Raw genomic sequence first — 21713 nt, forward strand, 5'->3', positions numbered from 1 at the left:
GGCAGGGGCAGTGTAGCACAGCCTGCAAAGCTGAAAGCCCAACAGGCCTGAGGGCTTTTTCCTCTTGTCTGTGGCAGTTGTCTCTGCCACTGTGGCCAGCCAGAGGAATCTTTCCTTGGAGGCTTTCAGGATCTGCCTGCCCAGGTTCTGTGGCCAGAGCTGAGCCTTTCTGCTTCCGAAAGCAAAGGCAGGCTGTGGGACAGTGTAGGACAGATGTGTGTTAGAGATGGCAAAGAGCACTGGCAGGGCTGGGAGGCATCAAGAGAACCCAAGGCTTGGCCTCCTTGCCTATGGCAATCATCTGCCACCAAGGCCTGTGAGGAGTCCTTGTCCTGAGGCACTGGCAGGGCCTCACTGCCTCCTTGTACAGCCCCAGGAAGCCTGGGGACTGTCATCCCCTTGTCCTTCCCTCAGCATCACACAAAGCACAGCCCACTGCACCTGGCAGAGCCTTGACCCTCTGGGGAGGGACAGGAGCTGCGGGCCCAGGCACTGTGCTCAAGCCTTGGCCTTTCTGCTTCACCAACCAAGCCCAGGCTTTGCTCAGCATTGCAGCCAGCTGCACAGTGCCTGTCTGCAATCATGGCCTCCAATGAGCTGCTCTAACAAGTTCCTGGGGAGCCTTTAGCACTAACAAACCTCAGTGGGGCCCATTAATACTTCAAGGTACTTGGAGTTTTCTTTCTGCTTTCACTTCTTGAGCAGTTTATTCAATCTTCTTTCAGTACTTCAGCTTCATGTAAGGAGCCCCAAGTGCCCTCAGGAGCTCTTTGTGTCTGTCATTTTCTTCAAGATTTCCAAGTGCACCTACAAAAGCTCATTTTGGTCTGGCCAAGGGAAAAGATTTGATTACTTTTCAGTTTGGAGCAGAGGTGAGAAGGCACCAAGTGCTGCTGATCCAGGCTAGCTCCACAGGAGGTCTTCAGCAGGAGGAGGAACTCTTCCTTGATGTCTGACACTGTATGGACAACCTTGCTCCTCACTCCCCAGACTCCCCATGCCTCTCCTTGCACACCTGGGGTTACATCACTCTTTCATCAGACTTATCCACTGCTCTCTGCAGCTGGAGCTCACAGCTCCATGGCACCATCTCCCCCCTGCTCTCCTTAGAGAATTGCTCCTGTGTGGAAGCAAAGTCAAGTCCAACCTGAGAAAATTCCAGCAGCAATCCAAGCCCTCTGGAACCCTCTGCTCAGCACAAGCTCTCTCTCAGCAGGTTGTCTCTGTCCAAGGCATGATTTAGCCAGCAATGGTTTAGCCAGGTAGAAACAACAGATGGATGGAAACAGAATGACAGAGGTGGCTCAGGAGACAAGGAGGCTATTGACAGCCAGGTCAGCTTCCCCTGTATGATGCTCAGAGAAGTAGCAGAAGTGAGAGGGATCAGAATGAACAAAGGCTGATGGAAGGAGAAATCTGAAGAATAATGGAAACGGCCTTTGGCTGGCCAGTCTGCACCTGTGTTCTTGCTTAACACAGCTGTTTCACACAAGGCCCCCCACACTCCAGGCCCAGAGAGAAGGACTTTAATGACCTGATTCACTGTACAGTTCCCTTAGCAAAAGCAGAAGCAGCAGCAGAAGCCAGCAAGAAAGTCTTTACCCCTGGGGTGGTCTGGCCCTGGCTGGGGGCCAAATGCCCACCAAAGTCACTCTGTCACTCCCCTTCTGAGATGGACAGGGCAGAGGGGAAAGGATAACAAAAGGCAGTTGGGAGATAGAAGCAATTTAATTATAACAATAAGCACAAGCAGTAGAGCGGGAGGAAGGGAAAGCAGAGAGAGATGTTAGTCTCTGGTGCCCAGCAGCAGCTGGGGGTTGGTCACTTCTGGGCAGCAGGGCTCTGTGCATAATGGTTCCTCTGGAGGACAGGAGCCATGGACATATCTCCCTCCACACTTCCTTCTTTCACTTAGTTCTTATCTCTGAGCAGATGTCATATGGCATGGAGCACCCCTTTGGCCAGCTGAGGTCAGCTGGTCTGGCTCTGTCCCCTCCCAGGATCTTCACCACTCCTCAGCATACCCCTGGGGCAGGGAACTGTTGGAAAAGCACAGCCTGAGTGCTCAGCTGAGCAGCAGCCAAAACACTGCTGTGTTACCAACCCCCAGCTACAGCTCTGCAAAGCACAGCACTGGGAAGATGCTCAGAGGAGAATTAACTCCAGCTCAGCCCAAACCCACTACAATCTCCAGCCCTTATTCCAGACCATTTGTGTCATGCTCAGCTTCCACACAGTTCAATACATTTTACCTTCTCCTTTGTGTCTCAGACTTGAATCCTTTCTTGCTTACACTCACGACTTAGCCTACAGACTGAAACCATCTCAGTCCCCAGCACACACAGATTTATAGCAGCATCTCAGTCCTGTCATAGAAAGATATTCTGCTGCTCCTCCAGATGTCACTTGGGACTGTTCAGGACAGGAGCAGCAGGACAGCCTACTGTTGGCTACCAAGGCCAGCTTGCTTTCGGCCACTGTCGCTCTTGTTTCTTGTGAGGCTCCAGCAGTCTGAGTCCTTCTTCCTGCATCACTTCCTGCAACATACAACTTCCATTCCAAGTTATTTTTCTCCCAGTGTGTGTTGCAGGGTGTTCCCCACCCCCCCACCTCCCACCCTTCTTCCCTCATCCATCAGCAGAGGTTTAAATGGGGAAGACAAAGGTGCTAAATGGCCTTCCCCTCCTTCTGGGGACAGGGCATTTCACCCATTGTCTCTGCTGGACAAAGGCCCCCACAGATATTTACTGATGTAGGGAGAAGTCAGCCGGGATGTGGGAATGTGATAAGGGAGGTACTTCACATTTTGGCCTGGATGATTGTCTAGAGATATCTTAAAAAGTGAGAGCAGAAGGCAGTCAGGACTCTTATTTTCTGCTGCTCTTGCCCATTTTCCTGGAGCCTGCTCCTTTTCAGCTCTGCCATTTTGGGCACTCATTTTGCCTTGCCCTGGATTTGTGGCTACTTTGGAGGAAGCAGCATTTGACTGGCTGCTCCCCGGACCCGCCTGCCTGCCATGACCCTGCCTGCCTAGGACTAATACTGCCTGTGACCAATCCTGCTGTGCTTCTGTCTGTTCGGGACCGGTCCTGTGGTTTTTTCCTTGCACTGCAGGAGTTTCCCTCGTGGCAGCCATGTCTACGGACACTTTTGGTTTCTGGCAGGTCTCCCCCTGTTGGATTTGAGCCCCATCACCCACAGAATTGGATTACAAAACCAACAGATTCTGGACCCTATCAGCAAGAGAGATAGATAGGGACTGTCTTCAAATTCCTACTCTGATCTCCTGAGTAAAAATCAGCATCCCATACTTCCTTAGCAGTTTCCTGGCTGGCCTTTGGTTTATAAGTGGGGTGAAGCTATTTGTGGCTTACCCTTTTCCATTCTCTGAATTTTCCAAATTGTAGTAAAATTGCCATAAGCATCCTGGAAGAATTTGCAACCAAATAGAACCTCTGTTGTAGTGTGGTGGGCTGAAATTCCCAGATTAATTCAGATGGCACAGCTTGGCAAGGGGTTTTCAATAGCTGAATTCTTCCATAAAAAAGGATGCATAATTACTGGAGTCGAATTGGCTTGGGCACAGGAAAACTGTGAAAACCCAGAGCAGATTGCAGCAAGATTAGCTGAAAATGCTGAGGGTCTGTTCTGCGATTCAACAGCTGAGCATTACGCTGTGCTTCTTGGTTCTCTGGTGGTCCAGGTACAGGACCAATTTGCAATTTATAAAAAGAAAATTCATGTTTTGGAAAAGGAGCTAAAGGATGAAAATCAAAATCTGTGGGAAAGTATGGCTATGCAAATGAAAGGGTTTAGCAAAGCCTTAAAAGCACAGGCAGAAGCAAGAGCCATCCTAGGACTGGTCCAGAAAAACAAAGGGCTGCTGACCCCCTCCCCCTCCCCACGAGTTTAGTAATTTGGAGCTGCGGGAACAGGAACAGATTTTTGTGTCAGATAATTCTGGGAAGGAGGACCCTGGTGAATCTGACTCTGTTGTTACCAAGGACCCCGCAGTGTCTGCCCCTGCACCACAGAAATCTAGAAATAAGCCATGCAAAAAGTCCAAGTCCCAACCAGAGAGGAACTCCCTGCCTCCCATGGCAAGCGGGAGGAAAGTACTGAGGGAGGAGCACTTTACTGGACACAAGAGCATGCACCCAGTGACCAAAACAGAGGTCAGAGACTGCAGCAGCAATCATTGTGCCATGACTACCACACAGAGGTATTCCAGCACACAACTCAAAACCAGTATGGGAGGGAGCCAGATGAATCTGTGGCAGATTACATCTCTCAGGTGTCCTGTACTGGTGGGGATAAAATTTTTCTCGATTCGGAAGAAGCCGTTGGGGATTGGGGCAAGGACATTTTCTTAACGCGCGAGCCAGAAGGTTCACACAGCCTGACCGTGCGGCTAGCATACTGGGCCAGCGGATTTCGTCTGGTTTACAGAGGGGAACCACTGGAACTGGAGGTTACCAGCTCCTCCGAACTGACCTGGGCACTCCAGAGGCTTGCCTGCGTGCAGGCAATTTATGATAAGGGGAAATACAACTCCCCACTAAGCACACCAGTGAACCCTGATCAGCTTCATCCTCTGATGTGTGGGCTGCCCCCCAGTCTGCAAGGGTGTGCCTCAGAAAGGATGGAGGCGATTGAGAAAGCGATAGAGAAAAATCACAAATCCCAAGATGCCCGGGAACGTCATGACATGGACTGAGCTTTTGTTGGATTTGTCTGCTTATGGCCACAAATTCGGCTTTGGCCATCATAGGGGCAAATGCTCTGGATTTGAGAGAAACCAGAGCGGTCGCTGGAAAAGCAAAGCCGAGACAGTGTTGTGGAGCAAGCACCACCAACAACTCCTTGTCCTTCCTCCATGCAGTAACCCACATGAGCAGGGCCAATGGGAACAGGTCTCTGCCAGAAGGAAGAAATGCAAACAGAGCAAGCGTGCTACTTTAAGCAGCACAGTGCCTACAGTGCACTTACAGAATAGGTATGAGGCTCTGCAGGAGGAACAAGTCATAGCTAAGGATGAGGACTCAAGAAGGTCAGAAGCTGCACCAATGACAGGTTGCCACAGTCTAGCCATAAAAACTAATCCTGTAAAGAAACCTCGTAGGGTCATCGTTATAGGAGACTCCCTACTGAAGGGAGCAGAGGGCCCAATATGCAGACCAAACCCACTTCATAGAGAGGTCTGCTGCCTCCCTGGTGCCCAGGTAAGGGACTTTGTAGGTAAAGTTCCCAACCTTGTGAGTCCTTCAGACTACTACCCACTTCTGGTCTTTCAGGTGGGTAGTGACAATGTATCAATGAGAGGCTCACAATCAGTTAAAAGAGATTTCAGAACCTTAGGACAACTGCTAAAGGGATCAGGAGCTCAAGTTGTGTTCTCCTCTATCCCTCTAACATCAGTGATGGACAAGGGAATATATAGGAAGAGCCAAGAGGTCAATTCATGGATCCGGGGCTGGTGTCACCGACAGGGCTTTGGGTTCTACAATCACAGCTCCATTTACAAGGAATCAGAGCTGCAAACAACAAATGGGATGCACTTGTCCCAGAGGGGGAAAAGGATCCTGAGGCAGGAATTGGCAGGGCTCGTTGATAGGGCTTTAAACTAGATTTGAAAGAGGAAGGGGTGCATAGTCTTCTGCTGGCCAGTGACAAACAGAGGGGCAGCTCACCAGAGGCAGAGGGATGGAGAGCTAGTGAGGGCTCTCAATTTGCTGCCCTGAGGCAAACCATGAATGATGCACCAGGACACTCTGTGGAAATCAAGGGGAATTGGCACAAGAGGAGGACAGGGCCAGCCCAGCTGAAATGTCTTTATGCAAATGCACGCAGCTTGGGCAACAAACAGGATGAATTAAGGGCCACTGTGCTGCTGGGATGTCATGACATAGTGGCTATTACTGAAACTTGGTGGGATGATACCCATGACTGGAATGTAGGGATAGATGGGTACAAGCTCTTTAGGAAGGATAGGCAGGGAAGGAGAGGAGGAGGTGTTGCCCTCTATGTCAGTGACCAGCTGGAATCAGTGGAGCTCCACCTGGGGAAGGATGAAGAGCTGGTTGAGAGTGTATGGGTTAAAATTAAAGGCAAGACAGGGGAAGGAGATGTTACAGTAGGGGTCTGCTACAGGCCACCTGACCAGCAGAACCAAGCAGATGAGGCCCTCCACAGGCAAATAGAAGCAGCTTCCAGGTCACAAGCCCTGGTCCTCATGGGTGATTTCAACCACCCTGACATCAGCTGGAAGGACAACACAGCAAGGCACCAGCAATCCAGGATGTTCCTGGATTGCATAGATGACAACTTGCTCCTCCAAATGGTAGAGGAACCAACAAGAAAAGGTGCTGTGCTGGACCTTGTTCTCACCAACAGGGAAGGGTTGGTAACCAATGTGAGGCTCAGAGACAGCCTCGGCTGCAGTGACCATGAAGCAGTTGAATTTAAGATCCTCAGGGCAACCAGAAGGACATATTCCAAGCTTACGACCCTAGACTTTGATGGCTTCAGGGATCTGCTGGCCAAAGTGTCGTGGGACAAAGCCCTAGAGGGAAGAGGGGCCCAGGACAGCTGGTCAGTATTCAAGGACCACCTCCTCTGTGTCCAGGAGCAATGTATACCAACAAAGAGAAAAGCAGGGAAGAATGCTAGGAGGCCTGCCTGGATGAGCAAGGAGCTGCTGGACACACTATCACTTAAAAGGAAACTGCAAAGAGTAGAGGAAAGGACAGCTGGAATGGGGGGATATAAGTAAACTGCCTGAGCAGCAAGAGACCTGCTTAGGAAAGCCAAAGCACAGCTTGAATTGAATCTAGCCAGGGAGGTCAAAGGGAACACTAAGAATTTCTACAGATATATTAATGGTCAAAAGAAGCCTAGGGAAGGTGTGGGCCCCCTCAGAAAGGAAACAGGTGAAATGGTCACAAGGGACCTGGAAAAGGCTGAGGTTCTCAAGGACTTCTTTACCTCAGTCTTCACTGCAAGGGCCTCCAGCCACACTCCTGGAATAGTCATGGAAGCTAATGGCAAGAACCAGAAGGAAGAACTGCCCATCATAAGTGAAGATCAGGTTGGTGATCATCTGAAGAACCTGAAAGTGTTCAAGTCCATGGCACCCGACGGGATACACCCACGGGTACTGAGAGAACTGGCAGAGGAGGTTGCTAAACCCCTCTAGTATATTCCAAAAGTCCTGGCAGTCTGGGGAAGTCCCCACTGACTGGAAAAGGGGAAACATTACTCCCATTTTCAAAAAGGGGAAGAAGGAAGAACCAGGGAACTACAGGCCAGGCAGTCTCACCTCTGTGCCTGGTAAGATCATGGAGCACATTCTCCTGGAGGTACTTCTGAGACAGAAGAATAGTGAAGAGGTGATTGGGTACAGTCAGCATGGGTTTACCAAGGGCAAATCCTGCCTGAGAAACCTGGTGGCCTTCTATGACAAAGTCACAACATTAATAGATGAGGGGAGAGCAACTGATGTCATTTACCTGGACCTGAGCAAAGCCTTCGACACTGTCCCATACCACCTCCTGGTCTCCAAACTGGTGACACATGGGTTTGATGGGTGGAGCACGAGATGGATAAAGAACTGGCTTGAAGGCCACACCCAAAGAGTGGCTGTCAATGGCTCCATGTCCCAGTGGAGGCCAGGGACAAGCGGAGTCCCTCAGGGCTCAGTCCTGGGACCAGTCTTGTTTAACATCTTTGTCGGTGCTATGGACAGTGGCATTGAGTGCACCTTCAGCAAGTTTGCTGCTGACACCAAGCTGTGTGGTGCAGCAGACAGGCTGGAGGGAATGCATCCATCCAGAGGGACCTGGACAGGCTGGAGATGTGGGCACAAGCCAACCTCATGAGTTTCAACAAGACCAAGTGCAAGGTCCTGCATCTGGGTTGAGGCAATCCCAAGCACAAATCCAGGCTGGGCAGTGAGTGGCTGGAAAGCAGCCCTGAGGAGAGGGACTTGGGGGTGCTGGTGGAGGAGAAGCTCAACAGGAGCTGTCAGTGTGCACTTGCGGCCCAGAAAGCCAACCAGAGCCTGGGCTGCATCAAGAGAAGTGTGGCCAGCAGGTCAAGGGAGGTGATTCTCCCCCTCTACTCAGGTCTGGTGAGACCCCGCCTGGAGTACTGTGTCCAGTTCTGGAGCCCCTGTTACAAGAGGGATATGGACATGCTGGAAGGTGTCCAGAGAAGGGTCACCAGGCTGATCAGAGGGCTGGAGCACCTCTCCTATGAGGACAGACTGAAAGAGCTGGGGCTGTTCAGTCTGGAGAAGAGAAGGCTGCGAGGTGACCTTATTGTGGCCTTTCAATATCTGAAGGGGGCCTACAAGAAAGCTGGCAAGGAACTTTTTAGGATATCAGGTAGTGATAGGACTAGGGGGAATGGAATAAAGCTGGAAGTGGGGAGATTCAGGCTGGAAGTGAGGAAGAAGTTCTTCACCATGAGAGTGGTGAGAGCCTGGAATGGGTTGTCCAGGGAGGTGGTTGGGGCCCCATCCCTGGAGGTGTTTAAGGCCAGGCTGGATGAGGCTCTGGCCAGCCTGATCTAGTGTGAGGTGTCCCTGCCCATGGCAGGGGGTTGGAACTAGATGATCCTTGTGGTCCCTTCCAACCCTGACTGATTCTATGATTCTAACAATCCAGCAACAACTTCTCCTCTAACAATCCAACAACAAGTCCAACTAACCCTAACCCCAAAAATCCAACCAAAAATCCCCCAAAAGACCCTCCAGATACCCCCAGATTTTTATCAGTTTTGTACATAATTTTGGGGTGGGGTTTTTGGAAAAATAAAAATAACTAGATTTTTATAATTCCCACCTTGTTAATTTAACCCCAAACTAATATACCCAGTCCCTCATGCACTTGCACTTCCTTAGCTGCTTGCCAGTTCCTTCCCAAGTGCCTTTCTGGACTTCTCTGCACGTTGTACAGCTCCAAACTGCACCTGTGCCAGGTATTTGTGGGGAAGGGTCTCTCCACCTGAAGACCATGACATTTGCACACTCACTTTCAGCTTCCAAGGCAGCTTCTGGAGCACACAACTTGTGGATTTGTGCAGCAGCTCAGCCAGCTCCAGCTTGCGTAGCAACAGCTCACGGTTCGGCCAGGCACACTGCTTAGAGCTGCAGAGCTAAGTTCAGAGCCAAGTGTAAGACAGACGTCCTGGGGGAGTATTTCTGGGCACTGTGGTAGGGGACAGCATCCTTTCTTGCAATCATTTAACTCTTTACACTCTTCAAGCTCTTAAAAACTCCTCAACGCTCAAAGAAATCTCTTCCCACTTCTGGGTGGGTGGAAAGGCTGAGGGAAGTCCCAGATCAGCAGGAATCTATCAGGAACACTGCGGAGTTAGAGAGAAGACTTTTGGAAGTCTGCTGGAAAGCAACAGAGCCCGTTAGTGAAAAGCTGACAGAAGCTTTCCAAGGGCTTCCAAAGACCTCCCTGAGATCCAATCTACACCCTCTATGGAGCCCAAAAATCAGTCCTAGTACCCTCTAGACCCCCCAGAACACCAAATATCCCTAGACTCCCCTGATAAAAAAACCTTCTCAGATGTCCCTGAGACCACTCCCAGCAAGACACTCTCAAAAGTCTTCTGAGAACCTCATTTTGACCTCCCTGAACTAGGCACACAGCTCTGGCTCCAGCACCATTCCCAGGGAACAAATGCCCTTGACATTTGGGCATTGTAGGCAGGAATGTCTGAAAGAAAAGCAGACAGCATTTGGATAATTTTGGGGGTTTATTGACACAATTGGGCAATGGACAGAGGGGTTTTTACCCCAGGGAAACACAAACTGGGGAAGAACCAGGCAAAACCTGGCAAAGCTCAGCCCAGGTCCAATGGCAGCTCTGGCTGTGCTGACTCAGCACTGTAATTGTTCTCATCAGCACTAATTGGTGTTCAGAAGGGCAGGAGGTGATTGTTCCTGCTGGAGCCCCAGCCTCTAAGAAATGTCAAGGAAGAAGAGGCGATTTTGGTTCAATCTGCTGGAAAAGTTCTCCAGGCTGGTCAGGATTATCCCCACAGATTCTGGGTGGATCTATTTGTGCCTCCCCTGCAGTGTGGGCTGGTCACTGGTGTGGGAGCAGTGGTGCTGGGTGAGGAAGGATCTCTGGGTGAAGCTCTTGCCACAGACAGCACAGGTGAAAGGCTTCTCACCAGTGTGCACACGATAGTGATTGGTGAGGGTGGATCTTGTGGTGAAGCTCTTGCCGCAGTGAGCACAGTTGAAAGGCCTCTCACCAGTGTGCACACGACGGTGGTTAGTGAGGTTGCAGCTGTAGGTGAAGCTCTTGCCACAGTGAGCACAGGTAAAAGGCTTCTCACCGGTGTGCACACGACAGTGCTGGGTGAGGTTGGATCTTGTGGTGAAGCTCTTGCTGCAGTGAGCACAGGTGAAAGGCTTCTCACCGGTGTGCACACGACAGTGCTTGGTGAGGTCAGATCTTGTGGTGAAGCTCTTGCCGCAGTCAGCACAGGTGAAAGGCTTCTCGCCAGTGTGCACACGACGGTGATTAGTGAGGTTGCAGCTGTAGGTGAAGCTCTTGCCACAGTGGGCACAGATGTACGGATTGTCACCACTATGGATGTGTTGGTGCTGGATGAATAAAGTGCTCGTGGTGAAGCTCTTGCCGCACTCAGCACAGGGGAACAGCTTCTCTCCGGTGTGGATACGGCGGTGGATGGTGAGGGTGGAGCTGGTTTTGAAGCTCTTGCCACAGTCCCTGCAGATGAACGACTTCTCAGTTCTGTGCACACTGTGGTGCTTGGTGAGGGTAGACTTGTCAGTGAATCTCTTGCCGCAGTCAGCACAGCTGTATGGCCTCTCACCGGTGTGGGTGCGGCGGTGCTGGGTAAGGGTGTAACTGTGGGCAAAGCTTTGGCCACAATCACTGCAGGTGAAAGGTTTCTCTCCAGTGTGGATGAGGCAGTGCCGGATGAGGTGAGAGCTCCACCTGAACCTCTTGCCACAGTCACCACAGACGAAGGGCCGGGGGCCAGGCTGGGGGCAGTGGTGCTTCACTGGCTCTGAGCCAGCTGGGAAGCTCTGCCCACACTCAGGGCACTGATTTAGCCGTTTGGGTGGACCAGATGGGCCTGCTCTGGCTTCATCCTCCTCCATACATTCCTTCTCCTCATCTTGGTCACCTTCATCCTCATTGTTATCCTCCTCTTTATATTCATCATCGTCATAGTCATCATTCTCCTCAGCATCATCATCCTCCATCTCATCTTTGACCTCCTCCTCTTCTTCCTTGGGGCTCCACTTTGGCTGCTCCAACTTGTTCTCTAGGTGCTTCTTCTCCTCCCAACTCTTGTCTGGGTCCTTCTGGGAGGCCCTACTGGTGGGGGAAGAGGTCACTGCTGTGGCCTAGGGAAGATGGAAGCACCTGAGCCCAGGAGCTCAAACCTTGACCTGCATGGGTCATGACAGCATCTGACATCTCCCAACATGCAGCTGGGGCAAGGAATGGAGAGGGGCTCTCAAACTCCCAGTTATTGCCAGGTGAGACCTGCAATACCTATGCTGAGACCCTGGGTTCCTGTGCTGGGGGTGCTGAGACACCCTGGGACTCTCAGAGCGCTCTCACCTGCCCTGTGCCCAAGCCCTGCACCACTGGCAGGGTGGTTCCTGGCCCAGGCCATTTCCTTCAATCTCTCCTGGCTCAGACAATGGAAGCAGCAGCACTGACCCACATAACTAACCCTCACCTGCCTGGGGAGGCCCCAGATTCCCACCACAGCTGATGTCACTCATAGCCCCCAGAGGGCTGAAATGTGATGGGCAGGAGGCTCTGGAGGAGGTTGGGAGGAGCCACAGGAGTCAGTGGGGGGCTGGGGTCCCACTGTTGTCCCACTCTGGGTTCTTTACCTGCTGGGCTGTCCCAAGAGGCAGATCTGCAAACTCTGCCTTTGCCCAGCCCAGAGTTGCAGACATGATGGAGAGAGAAGGACACTGACCCTGCAAGAGAGAAGCAAAGGGCTCAGAGGAGAGCACTGACCTGCAAGGGATGGCTCAGCACTGCCCATGGCCCTACACCAAAGCTGGGCCTTGCTGGGGGCACAGCAGATAGACAGGGCTCCTGGAGATGGGAGGGCTTTAGGCCAGACTCAGGTCCTTGCCCAGCACACAGCAATCTGCAGGGCAGCACCACAGGAGAGCTGCCTCCAGCCAGCCTCTCCCATGCCTTGGCTGCAGCTTCCTTTTACAGCAGCTCTTGCTCTGGCCCCAGGTCTCTTCCCTGGCCCTGCACACAGACCACTTCAAGTGTTCCAACACCCTTCAAAACTGCTTAACAAGGCTTAAAAACACCTGAAAAATCTCTTCAAACTCTTTGAAGCTCTTCAGAAGTCATTCAAATCTGTTCAGAACTTTCCAACTCATCTCAAGAGAATTTTGGGGAGTCTTTAGGCTCCTGTAATGCTTCACAAACACTCAAAAATGTTTGAAAGTCCCTGAAAAAATATCCAAAATCTCTTCAGCACTCCAAAACCTCTGCAGAAGAAAATCTCTTCAGAGCTCAGAAAACTCATTGGGTAGAAATTTTCATCAGTTTCTGCCCTGCTTTAGCCTTCAAGACCCTAGGAAAAGGCTTCAAACTGCATTAAAAATCATCAACATCTCTTGGAGCATCTTAAAGGCAGCTAAAAATCATTAAAATCTCTTCCCACCTCCTACAAGTTCCCAATGCCACCCAGAGAGGCTTTGAAATCTCTCTTTTCAGATCACTGGAAAGATTTAACTCATTTTTGTGGTCTCAAAACTCTTCAAATATGCCTGCAGAAATAATCCAAATGTGTTCAGAACTCCTCCAAACGACTTCAGAAGTCAACAAATCCCTTCAGGACTGTTCCAAACCTCTGAAAATGTTATGAAAATCTCTGAGATACATGTAGCAACTCAAAGGAGTTTTGATATTGATCTGTTTGTGGGAATCTGTTTAGAGTAATTGGAGATTTACCTACAGGAAACCAATGGATGGCAGCAGAGCAACAGGAACTGAACCGAGGGATGGAAGCCTCAATAACAGGAACTCAATGAATGGATGGAAGCCAAGAGGTGTGAAGGACAGGACTTGTATCCTGATGTGCTTCTCATCTAGGAACTGAAAGAGGGCAAGACAGGAACCTTGCTCTGTGTGTTCAGAGGCTCCAAGGCTGCTTGCCATGCAGGAAGGAAGCTGTCAAGCAACAACGCAGTGCTCAGCAGCAGGCAGTGCTCAGGGGCAGGCAGTGCTTATCTAAGACCATGGACAGATTAACAGCAATCAGGCCAGGGACAGCTCAGCTTCTTCCTGCAGGAGTCAGCAGAGGAACAGGACAAAACTAACCACAAGAGCCGAGGTGGAGAGGAAAAATGCAGCCAAGAGGAAGATCCTCCCAAGCTCACTGCAAAAAGCCACTGCCAGGGGTGGACATGAGGAGCTGAAGGGAAATGAGTAGGAAGCAGCAGGAGGATGGAGCAGCTCAGTGTGCAGCAACTGTGTACAACCTGTGTGCAGGCACAGAGTGGAGCAGGAAATCTTCCTCCCTGTGCCCAGCATTGCTCACAAAGGATTCCCCATGCTGCCCCTGACCTCTCCTTGACACAGCAGCCCCCAGAACACCAAAACCTCTGACAAACTCTTCACAACTCACAGCAACTAATTCTGGAGAGATCTCTAGGCTGATTGGCAGTCTCCAAAACTACTTCAAGAGCTTTCAAACTGCCTTCAAAATCATGAACATCTCTTTGAAACTCTCCCAGTCCCCTACAAATTCATTCAAAGCTTTCACAACTCTTAGGCTTCCTCCAACCACCTCAAGGTGCATTCAAATCTCTTCTCTAAGGTTGCTGCAGAGACTTTCATCACTTTTGGGCTTCTCAAAGCTCTTCCAATTGCCCTGAAAAAACAACCAAATCTCTTCACATTTCCTCAAAGCCTCTTGAAAACTTTGCAAACCTCCTCCAAATCTCTTAAAAACTCTCAAACCCTCACTGGGAAGAGATTTTGAGGAGTTGTTTGCCCCAGCCCTGCCCTGCAGCCAGAGCCAAGATGGCACCAATCTGGTGTGATCCCCTGGGTCTGGGATCAGGACCCGCTGGGGCTGAGGGTTTTGCCCTGGGCTGGGGAGGTGTCTGTGGGGCTTGAGGGCCAGCAGGATTCCCAAGGCTGGGGGAGGGTCTGTGGGGTTGGGGGTCAGTGGTCTGGATGAAGCTCTGTGGGGAGCTTGGTGGGAGCCCCTGGGGCTTGACTTGGGAGTTGTGCTGGGGGTGTCTGTGGGGTACCACAGCTCTGTAAGGTATATGGGATGGGGGCTGGGCAGCTATGGGGGGGCTGTAGGTTTCTGGGGACATTTGTGGGGTTGAGGGTGGTCTGTGGGGTTGGGGAGGGGTAGTCAGTGGGGTTCTGGTGGGGTTGGGATCCCTTGGGCTGAGGGTTGCAATCAGGATCCTTTGGGGCTTGTGGGGGGAAACCTGTGGCTGGGATTGGAATCCACTGAGATTGGGTGGGGGTCTGGGGGGTTCTAGGGGTCTGGAGTAGTTGGGAGTTTGATGGGGCCTGGCTGACCCTGGCACACTGAGTAGGGCAGGGGCCACCTGGGCACCACAGGCCCTGATGTGCCCCCAGCTGTGCCTCCACCCAGGAACAGCAGCTGTGGGAGGGGATGGAGCTGTATCTTCCTCCTCCAGCTAGGATAACAAAAGGCTCAAGGCCAAGGGGGAGAAGCTGCAGCAGAAGCTGGCAGCCAACAGTCTGAGGGGGCTGGGAGGGGTCTTCTAAGGGGGGGGCTGTGTGTTTGGGGTGATTCTGACACCTCCTTAACCTCTCTGCCCAGCTCTGCAGAAGGCCCAGCACAAGGGACAGGCTCTGTGGTGCCAGCCCAGGGGCTGACACAGGAGCATCCTTGGCTGCTGGCCCAGCACAGCCAGCTGCAGCCACTGGCAGTCTGGGGGTGGCTACAGCCCTGAACCCCCCCAAGCAGCCTCCCCCAAATCCCTGTGCCCCCCCAGGCAGCCCATGCTGGACACTGCCACAAGCAGCAGGAGCCAAGGCCCAGCCCAAAATGCCCCCAGGGAAACCACAGCAGCAGCCTGAGACCTCCAAATGCATCTCTGAGACCCTCAGTTACCTCCCTTCACCCCAAGCTATCCCAAAGGAAATAACAATGGCCCCCAACATCCAGACAGCACAAAAGGACTCCTCTACCTGCAAGGGACCTAGGACTGGGGTCTGCAGAGGGATCCTGGGGGGCAGGGCCATGGCAGTGCCATTTGGGACCCTTCCTGGCTAGGGGTAAGGAAAACGCAGAGGGGCAGCAACATTTTGGGACCCTCCTGTTCTTCCCTCTCCACTCCATCTTGGGACTCCTCCATTGCCTCCCAATCTGGGGACTCCATTTCCCTGGGGGTACCCCCCCCGACATCCTGACCTCCTTTCAGCTGTAGCCTTTGGCCCCAAATGGGGGCCCCTGACCATGAGGCCACCCCAGCCCCAAGTCCTGGGCTCAGAGATGAGGCCAGGACAGGGTCTGAGGTGCTGTAAGGCCAAGCCAAGCTCAGTCCAGCACCAAGCACTGCTGGACCCTCCTGGACTCTGTCTTGGACCCCCCACAGCAAGGGCAGTGCTCAAGGAGGTGTCCTGCAGCTTGTGCAGGGCTGAGAGCAGCTGAAGGGAGAGGAGAGAAGGCAAAGATTGGGCAGAGAACAACCAGCAGAGAGCTCAGCACTACCCCAGCCTCCCATCCAGGCTGTCAGGGTGCTGCTGAGCATCCACTGGGCTTGGCTGGGGGGGTGCCACCACTGCCAGCTGGCAGTGACCAAAGTGGAAAGCTGGGCACACTCAGCACAGAGGCTTAGCTTCCTGAGGGCACGGACAAAAGCCAGAGCCCAGTTGGGGGACACAGGGAGGCCTGCAGAGAGATGGACCCAGACCTGTGCCCGAGAGCAGGCAGAGGCACCCCTGGCACAAGGGCTGGGCACAGCAGAGCCACACAGGAAGGGGGTGAGAGGCACAGAGACTTTTGATGCCACCACCCCCAGGACAGCCAAACCACCTCACAGCTGCCACCAGCCCCAGGCACTCCTAAGCTCAGGCTCAGTACAGCACCCATGGCTGCCACCCCCACAGCACCCAGGGCACAGCCTGGCCTGGGCTCCCACCCTGGGCCTGGCCCTCAGCCCAGACGCTGCCCTTTAGCACAGCAGCCGCCCAGCACCTGCCAGCACAAAGCCTCCAAACCCCCAGGGCGCCCCCACAGCCCCCCACAGGAGCCTCTGCTGCAATCCAGCCCCCACGCTGCCCCCGACCTCTCCTTGCCACAGCAGCCCCCAGAGCGCCGCTGCCAGCTCAGCTCTGCTGCCAGGGCAGCAGTCAGCAGAGGGACACAGGGCCAGGGACACAGGGCCAGGGCCAGCCCCTACAGGGGCACCAATAGGCTCCGGCTGCAACACAGCAGCAGCCAAAGGGGGCCTGAGGCTGCCCCTAGCAGGGGGATTCAGCAGCACAAGGAACCCCCAAACACACCGAACCCTCCCCAGACCCACCCATGGCCCCTCAACCGCACAGACACCACCCACCGACCCTACACACCTCTGCCATACCCCACAGACACCCCCACAGCCACACAGACTCCCCAGAAATCCTCAGACCACCCTCAACACCACAGACCCCCACAGCCCCACACCGGTCCCCAGACCCGCACGGAGCCCCCAGAACCGCACGGAGCCCCTCTCATCACCCCAGGACTCCCCACTCCAAGCCTCACGACCCCTCCCCACACAACAGCCGCACAGAGGCTCCTCCAGCACCACCAACTCCTACCACACAAACTCTCCACCAACCCTGCGGACCCCGCTAGACCCCACGGACCCTCCCGGGTCCCCCCACGCCGCAAACCTCCCCCCGGAACCCTACAGACCCCTCCCTAACTCCAGTACACATCACTCAGCCCCCGGGAATTCCGATCCCCACCTCAGGATGCCCTCCTCAGCCCCACACATTCCATCACCCCACCTGCAGCCGCCACAAAGGGGACGTAGAGCAGGAGGACGACCAAGAGCTCAGCGCACAGAAAGCTGCCGACCGCCGGCCCCGGCAGGCTGCTGGCGACCACACAGCGCTGGGAGGGAGACTCTGGACCGAGTCCCCCACAAGTAGCAAGCAGAGAAGAGCCGAGCGGAAGCCCTGGGCTGGGTCCGGAATAGGAAGTCCCGCCCACGCCTTGGTAGACACAGCCAATCAGAGGCGCCGGCAGCGCCGGCAGTTCCTCCCGCTGGGCGCTGCCGAGGCACAGCGAGGAGCTGGCACTGCCGGTGGCGGCCGCCATTGTTCCTGCTCTGTGGGGAGCGGCAGCAGTTGCGGAGTGCGGGAGAAGTGCCGGAGGTGCTGGCGGGCGAGCGGCAGCTGCTGACTCGTGAGCTGCGGCGGGGCGGGAGGGCTGAGGGGGCCGGGGAGTGCTGAGGGCGGCGGCAGCGCAGCGGGGAAGGGTCTGGGCGGGCCCCGGGGCTTGCCGAGAGCCGGGGAGCGTTTAGCTGCTGGCCCCGGGGCTGCGCGGGGCATTGCCGGCAGCTGAGGCCTTGTAGCCTTGGAGGGGCTGAGGGGGAGCCTCCATCCCAGCGCCTTCTGCTCGCCCAGGCTGCCAGCAGCCTGAAATGGCCCCGAGGAAGCCAAAGTAGCAGCCAGGGACCCCAAAAGGCTTTCCCAGGACTCTTAGGTTCCCTCCTGGCATCTCAAAATTTTCCCCAAGGACCCCAAAGTGATCTCCCTGGATCCCCAAGTACCCCCAGGGCTTGAGCAGTGGTTTCTTGGTTGTTTTTGGGTGGGGGGTGGCAGCTCTGGTGGCAGCTGTCCCTGCAGCCTCTTTTCAGGCTGCATTTGCCCAGAGCTGCTCCTTTGGCATCCTGCCCAGTGTGGGCACCTCCCAGCCCTCTGCCAGGAGTCCTGGGGGGCTGGGGTCGGCAGCTTCCTGTGCTCCGAGCTGTGCCTTGGCCTCCTGCTCTGCGTCCCCTTTGTGTGCCAGGTGGGGTGGGGACCCCTGGGGTGGAGGGAGGCAGCCTGGGCTTGGGGTTGTGATCCCTGGGGCCTGAGGCTTTTGTGCTGGGCTGAGGATTAGGGAGGGCTGTGTGAGGCTGCTGGAGGTGTGTGTGGAGCTGGGGGTCGGGAGGGTGGTTGGGGTGCAGGGGGGTCCGTTGGGTTGTTGGAGGGTTTGTGGGGTTGGGGTGGGTGGGGCTGGGGGGAAGGCTGTGTAGGGGTAGAAGGAGGAGCTGTGGGGGTTGGGCTGGGGAGGCTGTGGGGAGGGCATCTGTGGGGTCTTGCAGGCCTGGTCCTTGGGGAAGGGGGCGGCAGGGGTAGGGTTGTGGGGGGAGTGTGGGGTTGGGCTTGGGATCCCTTGGGGCTGAGGGTTGTAATCTGGATCCTTTGGGAGTCTGGGAGGAAAGCTGTGGCTGGGCTGAGGGTCCCCTGGGGCTGAGGGGGATCTTGGGGCCAGGCTTGGGATCCTGTGGGGCTGTGTGGGGGTCTGTAGTGTTTGGGGGGGGTCAGTGGAGCCCGGCTGCTGTGTCCTCCCACAGCCTCCTGTGGTGCTGCTGAGGCTTCTGTGGCCGCAGGCCATGCTGGGCACCTCCAGGGAGAGGTCTCAGGCTGCTGTTGAGGTTTCCCTGGGGGCATTTTGGGCTGGGCCTTGGCTCCTTTTGCTTGTGGCAGGGTTCAGCGTGGGCTGCCTGAGAGGGTACAGGTAGTTGGGGGAGGCTGTTTAGGGGGCTCAGGGCTATAGCCTCCCCAGACTGCCAGTGGCTGCAGCTGGCTGTGCTGGGCCAGCAGCCAGGGGTGCTTCTGCCTCAACCCTTAGGCTGTCACCACAGAGCCTGCCCCTTGTGCTGGACCTTTTGCAGAGCTGGGCAGAGAGGTTAAGTGAAGGAATTGATTTAGGGACCAGAACCCCAGACACTGTCTTACTGATAGAAGGAGATGCTTTAACCCTGATGGGCAGCAAACCCTGGGAACAGAGTGCAGCTAGAAAGGAAAACAGAGATAGGTTGACTCCCAGTAGTCACTGTGACCTAGGGAGTTATGCAGGGACCTGATAACAAGAACAAAGCAAAACTTAGGACAGAATTATGGAATCCCTTTATCTCTTGCTTGACGTTTGCTTAAGTCTTCTGAAAAACCTGTGCATTCGTGTGATACTTTCTCTCTGTAGCCAATCATGAATTTACAACTGTAGTATGGACATACCAATGACCAATTACAAGCTGCCTTCTGATGTTATGTTAACTTATATAAAGAAAAAGCTTTGTACAATAAATTGACACTTGGCTTGCATCAGGCCTCGTCCCGTCTCTCACATCACAGCATAATGGTGACCCTCGATGTGACGAGGAGATAACCACTACACTGTGGCCTGCTGCGACGTCCCACAGAACTTAAGTGAGCTGCTGAAAGGAAGCAGGACGCTGGCTGGCAACATATCATTCCTCCAGGAAGTGAGGTGAGCTGTGGGAAACTGAAATGGGGAATCAAGAGTTGTCCCCAGAGAGAGATGTATATGAACTAATTAATGCACTCCTTAAAAAGCATGGCAAAGTTATTTCTGGCCATGATCTTGGAGTAGCACTGAAGTGGGTGCAAGAAAAAATCCCCACAGTTACAGCACGGACAGTGGTATGGAGCAGCGGGAGGAGGTGGCCCCTGGCTGGGCCATCACGAGTCTCAGAGCAGCGGTGCCAGCCACAGCAGGGAGACAAGCGGTGACCCCCGCGCTGGCTCTGGCTTGTCCCGTGGAGGAGGCGGCGGCTGCGGCTCCCATCGCTCTTGTCTATCAGCAGTGGCAATAGTGTTTACAGACCTTGATTCTTTAAAGAAATGTCACAGTTTTTTCATCAAGAAATTAGTGAAAAAGCAACCTTGGAGCTGAAGGCAGTGCTCATGCAGTCAGAACCTTCACTTCAAAGCTGGAAAATCTGCACATCTCTGAAGACAACAGCATGTGAACAAGGAAAAGAAAAAAAGAAAAAAGTGTCTTCTCTACTGCCGTTTGCCCCCCCCCCCTTCCCCCCCCTTCCTTCTCCCTCCTTATCTCACTCCCTTGTTTCACTCCCTGTTGAAGGTCTGCAGAAACCTGTGTTCTGATTTTAAAGTAACAGTGTTAAGTTTTGTTAATAAAGGTATTTCACCATTTCATGAATTCAACTGATATCTATATATTGTTTTTATCATTATTTCTGATTTTAAGGCATTCGGGAACTTATTATTTTAGTGTTTGCAAATGCTGTGTTTCTTTACAATAAGCATGATGGTAATTGACTACCCAAAATCAAACTTGGTATTTGTAATAAGGTATACTGCTATAGAAAATGACTTTTGCTTATAAGTTTTTAGTGATTATGTTAATGTATTTTTCCTAATTAACAAGCATAATACCGTATAAGTGCTACTGGTTTTATGAGTTTATAGGTTAAGGTCTCTTTTTTTCTTTTTTTCTGGTTCGAACCTCTTTTTTTGAGGTAATTCAATTTCAAAAAGAGCTCTATATACATATGGTAAATAAGTTTTCATTTTGAAAAGCGCGCTTTACATAATATAACAGCTTTTTGTTGTTTTCTTTCACATTACTTTAATTTTCGCATAGTTTTTTAAGTTTTTAGGCCTTTTTTGGTATTAGCAGTTTATTAAGACTTTATTTTAGAAACGTTATAGAATGTTGTTTTGGTCTTTGTGTTTATAAAGGTTTTAAGATAAGGATTATATTTCTGATGCCAGCATGGCAGAACACCAGACTCAAAGGATGGGACAAACAGCAGTGCCCGTGAAGCTGACAATCAGCTGACCACTGAGGCTGACCACAGTGCCTGTTTAACTGAGATCAGAAGCACTGATCTGAAGCTGACTGCACGAGTGTCCCCGGAGGAAACATTTCATTCGGGACTGAATGTCTCAATGTCTTAATGTCATGTAATTAGAGAATATGTTTATGTAGATTTATATGTTACCTCACCAGAATGTTATAGTTAAACAGTGGTTACCCAGGAATAGACAAATAGCCCAGCCTATCTGGTAAAATTAATTCATTCTTGCAATTGTGGGGTATCGCTCATGTTCCCTGTATTCCTTATTCCCTCACACAGTACACCGAAGTGACTTTTGCAAAAACTAAAGAGGAGGAATGGTAGGGGCCTCTTCAGAGGCCTGGTTAAACAAAGCTATGTATGTTTTACATTTTAAAATTTAAATTTTTTGCAGCTTCCTAATGATTCTCAGGAAATCCCAATGACACATCATTTCAATTCTTTGACTACCATCAGTGCATTAATAACCTCGGGTGGAGGATATGCTTGTGTCTCAGCAGGTTTTGGACCATATTGGGTCCCAGTGCTTTCATCATCCTTTGGATGCTGACTGCAGCAGCAGCCTTCCAGATCCCAAAGCAACCACAGCAAAATGCGTGAATCACGCTTGCCAAGGCCATAGGACGAGACATGCATTGCCTCTCTGTATCAACGCCTGCCAATCCCTTCAGCACCTGTCTGGTGGGCATATCAGTGAATGGGTAAAAGAACATCACTGAAAAAACTGAACCACTGAACTTGAAAAGATCATTCTACATGTGTGCTTCCTGGCACACTTAAAAGCTTTCATAGTTTTGGGTGTAAAGGATTTGAAAAGACAAATCTGACTAGCCTCAAGAGATAAGTATGTTAGGAT

General features: G+C 52.6%; 1 protein-coding gene across 1 annotated transcript in view; it reads right to left on the reverse strand.

Moving 5' to 3' along the window:
- Window positions 1–17340, reverse strand: part of LOC128980263 (zinc finger protein 91-like) — a 150316-nt gene extending 132976 nt beyond the window's left edge. The window contains 4 exon segments of the mRNA XM_054398721.1: window positions 10108–11401; window positions 11903–11992; window positions 16436–16456; window positions 17023–17340. Of these exon segments, the coding sequence (XP_054254696.1) occupies window positions 10108–11401; window positions 11903–11992; window positions 16436–16456; window positions 17023–17340 (1723 nt within the window).
- Window positions 17341–21713: the final 4373 nt, after the last annotated feature.

The sequence above is a fragment of the Indicator indicator genome, unplaced genomic scaffold (assembly GCF_027791375.1).
Source record: "Indicator indicator isolate 239-I01 unplaced genomic scaffold, UM_Iind_1.1 iindUn_scaffold_88, whole genome shotgun sequence".
Lineage (NCBI taxonomy): Eukaryota > Metazoa > Chordata > Aves > Piciformes > Indicatoridae > Indicator > Indicator indicator.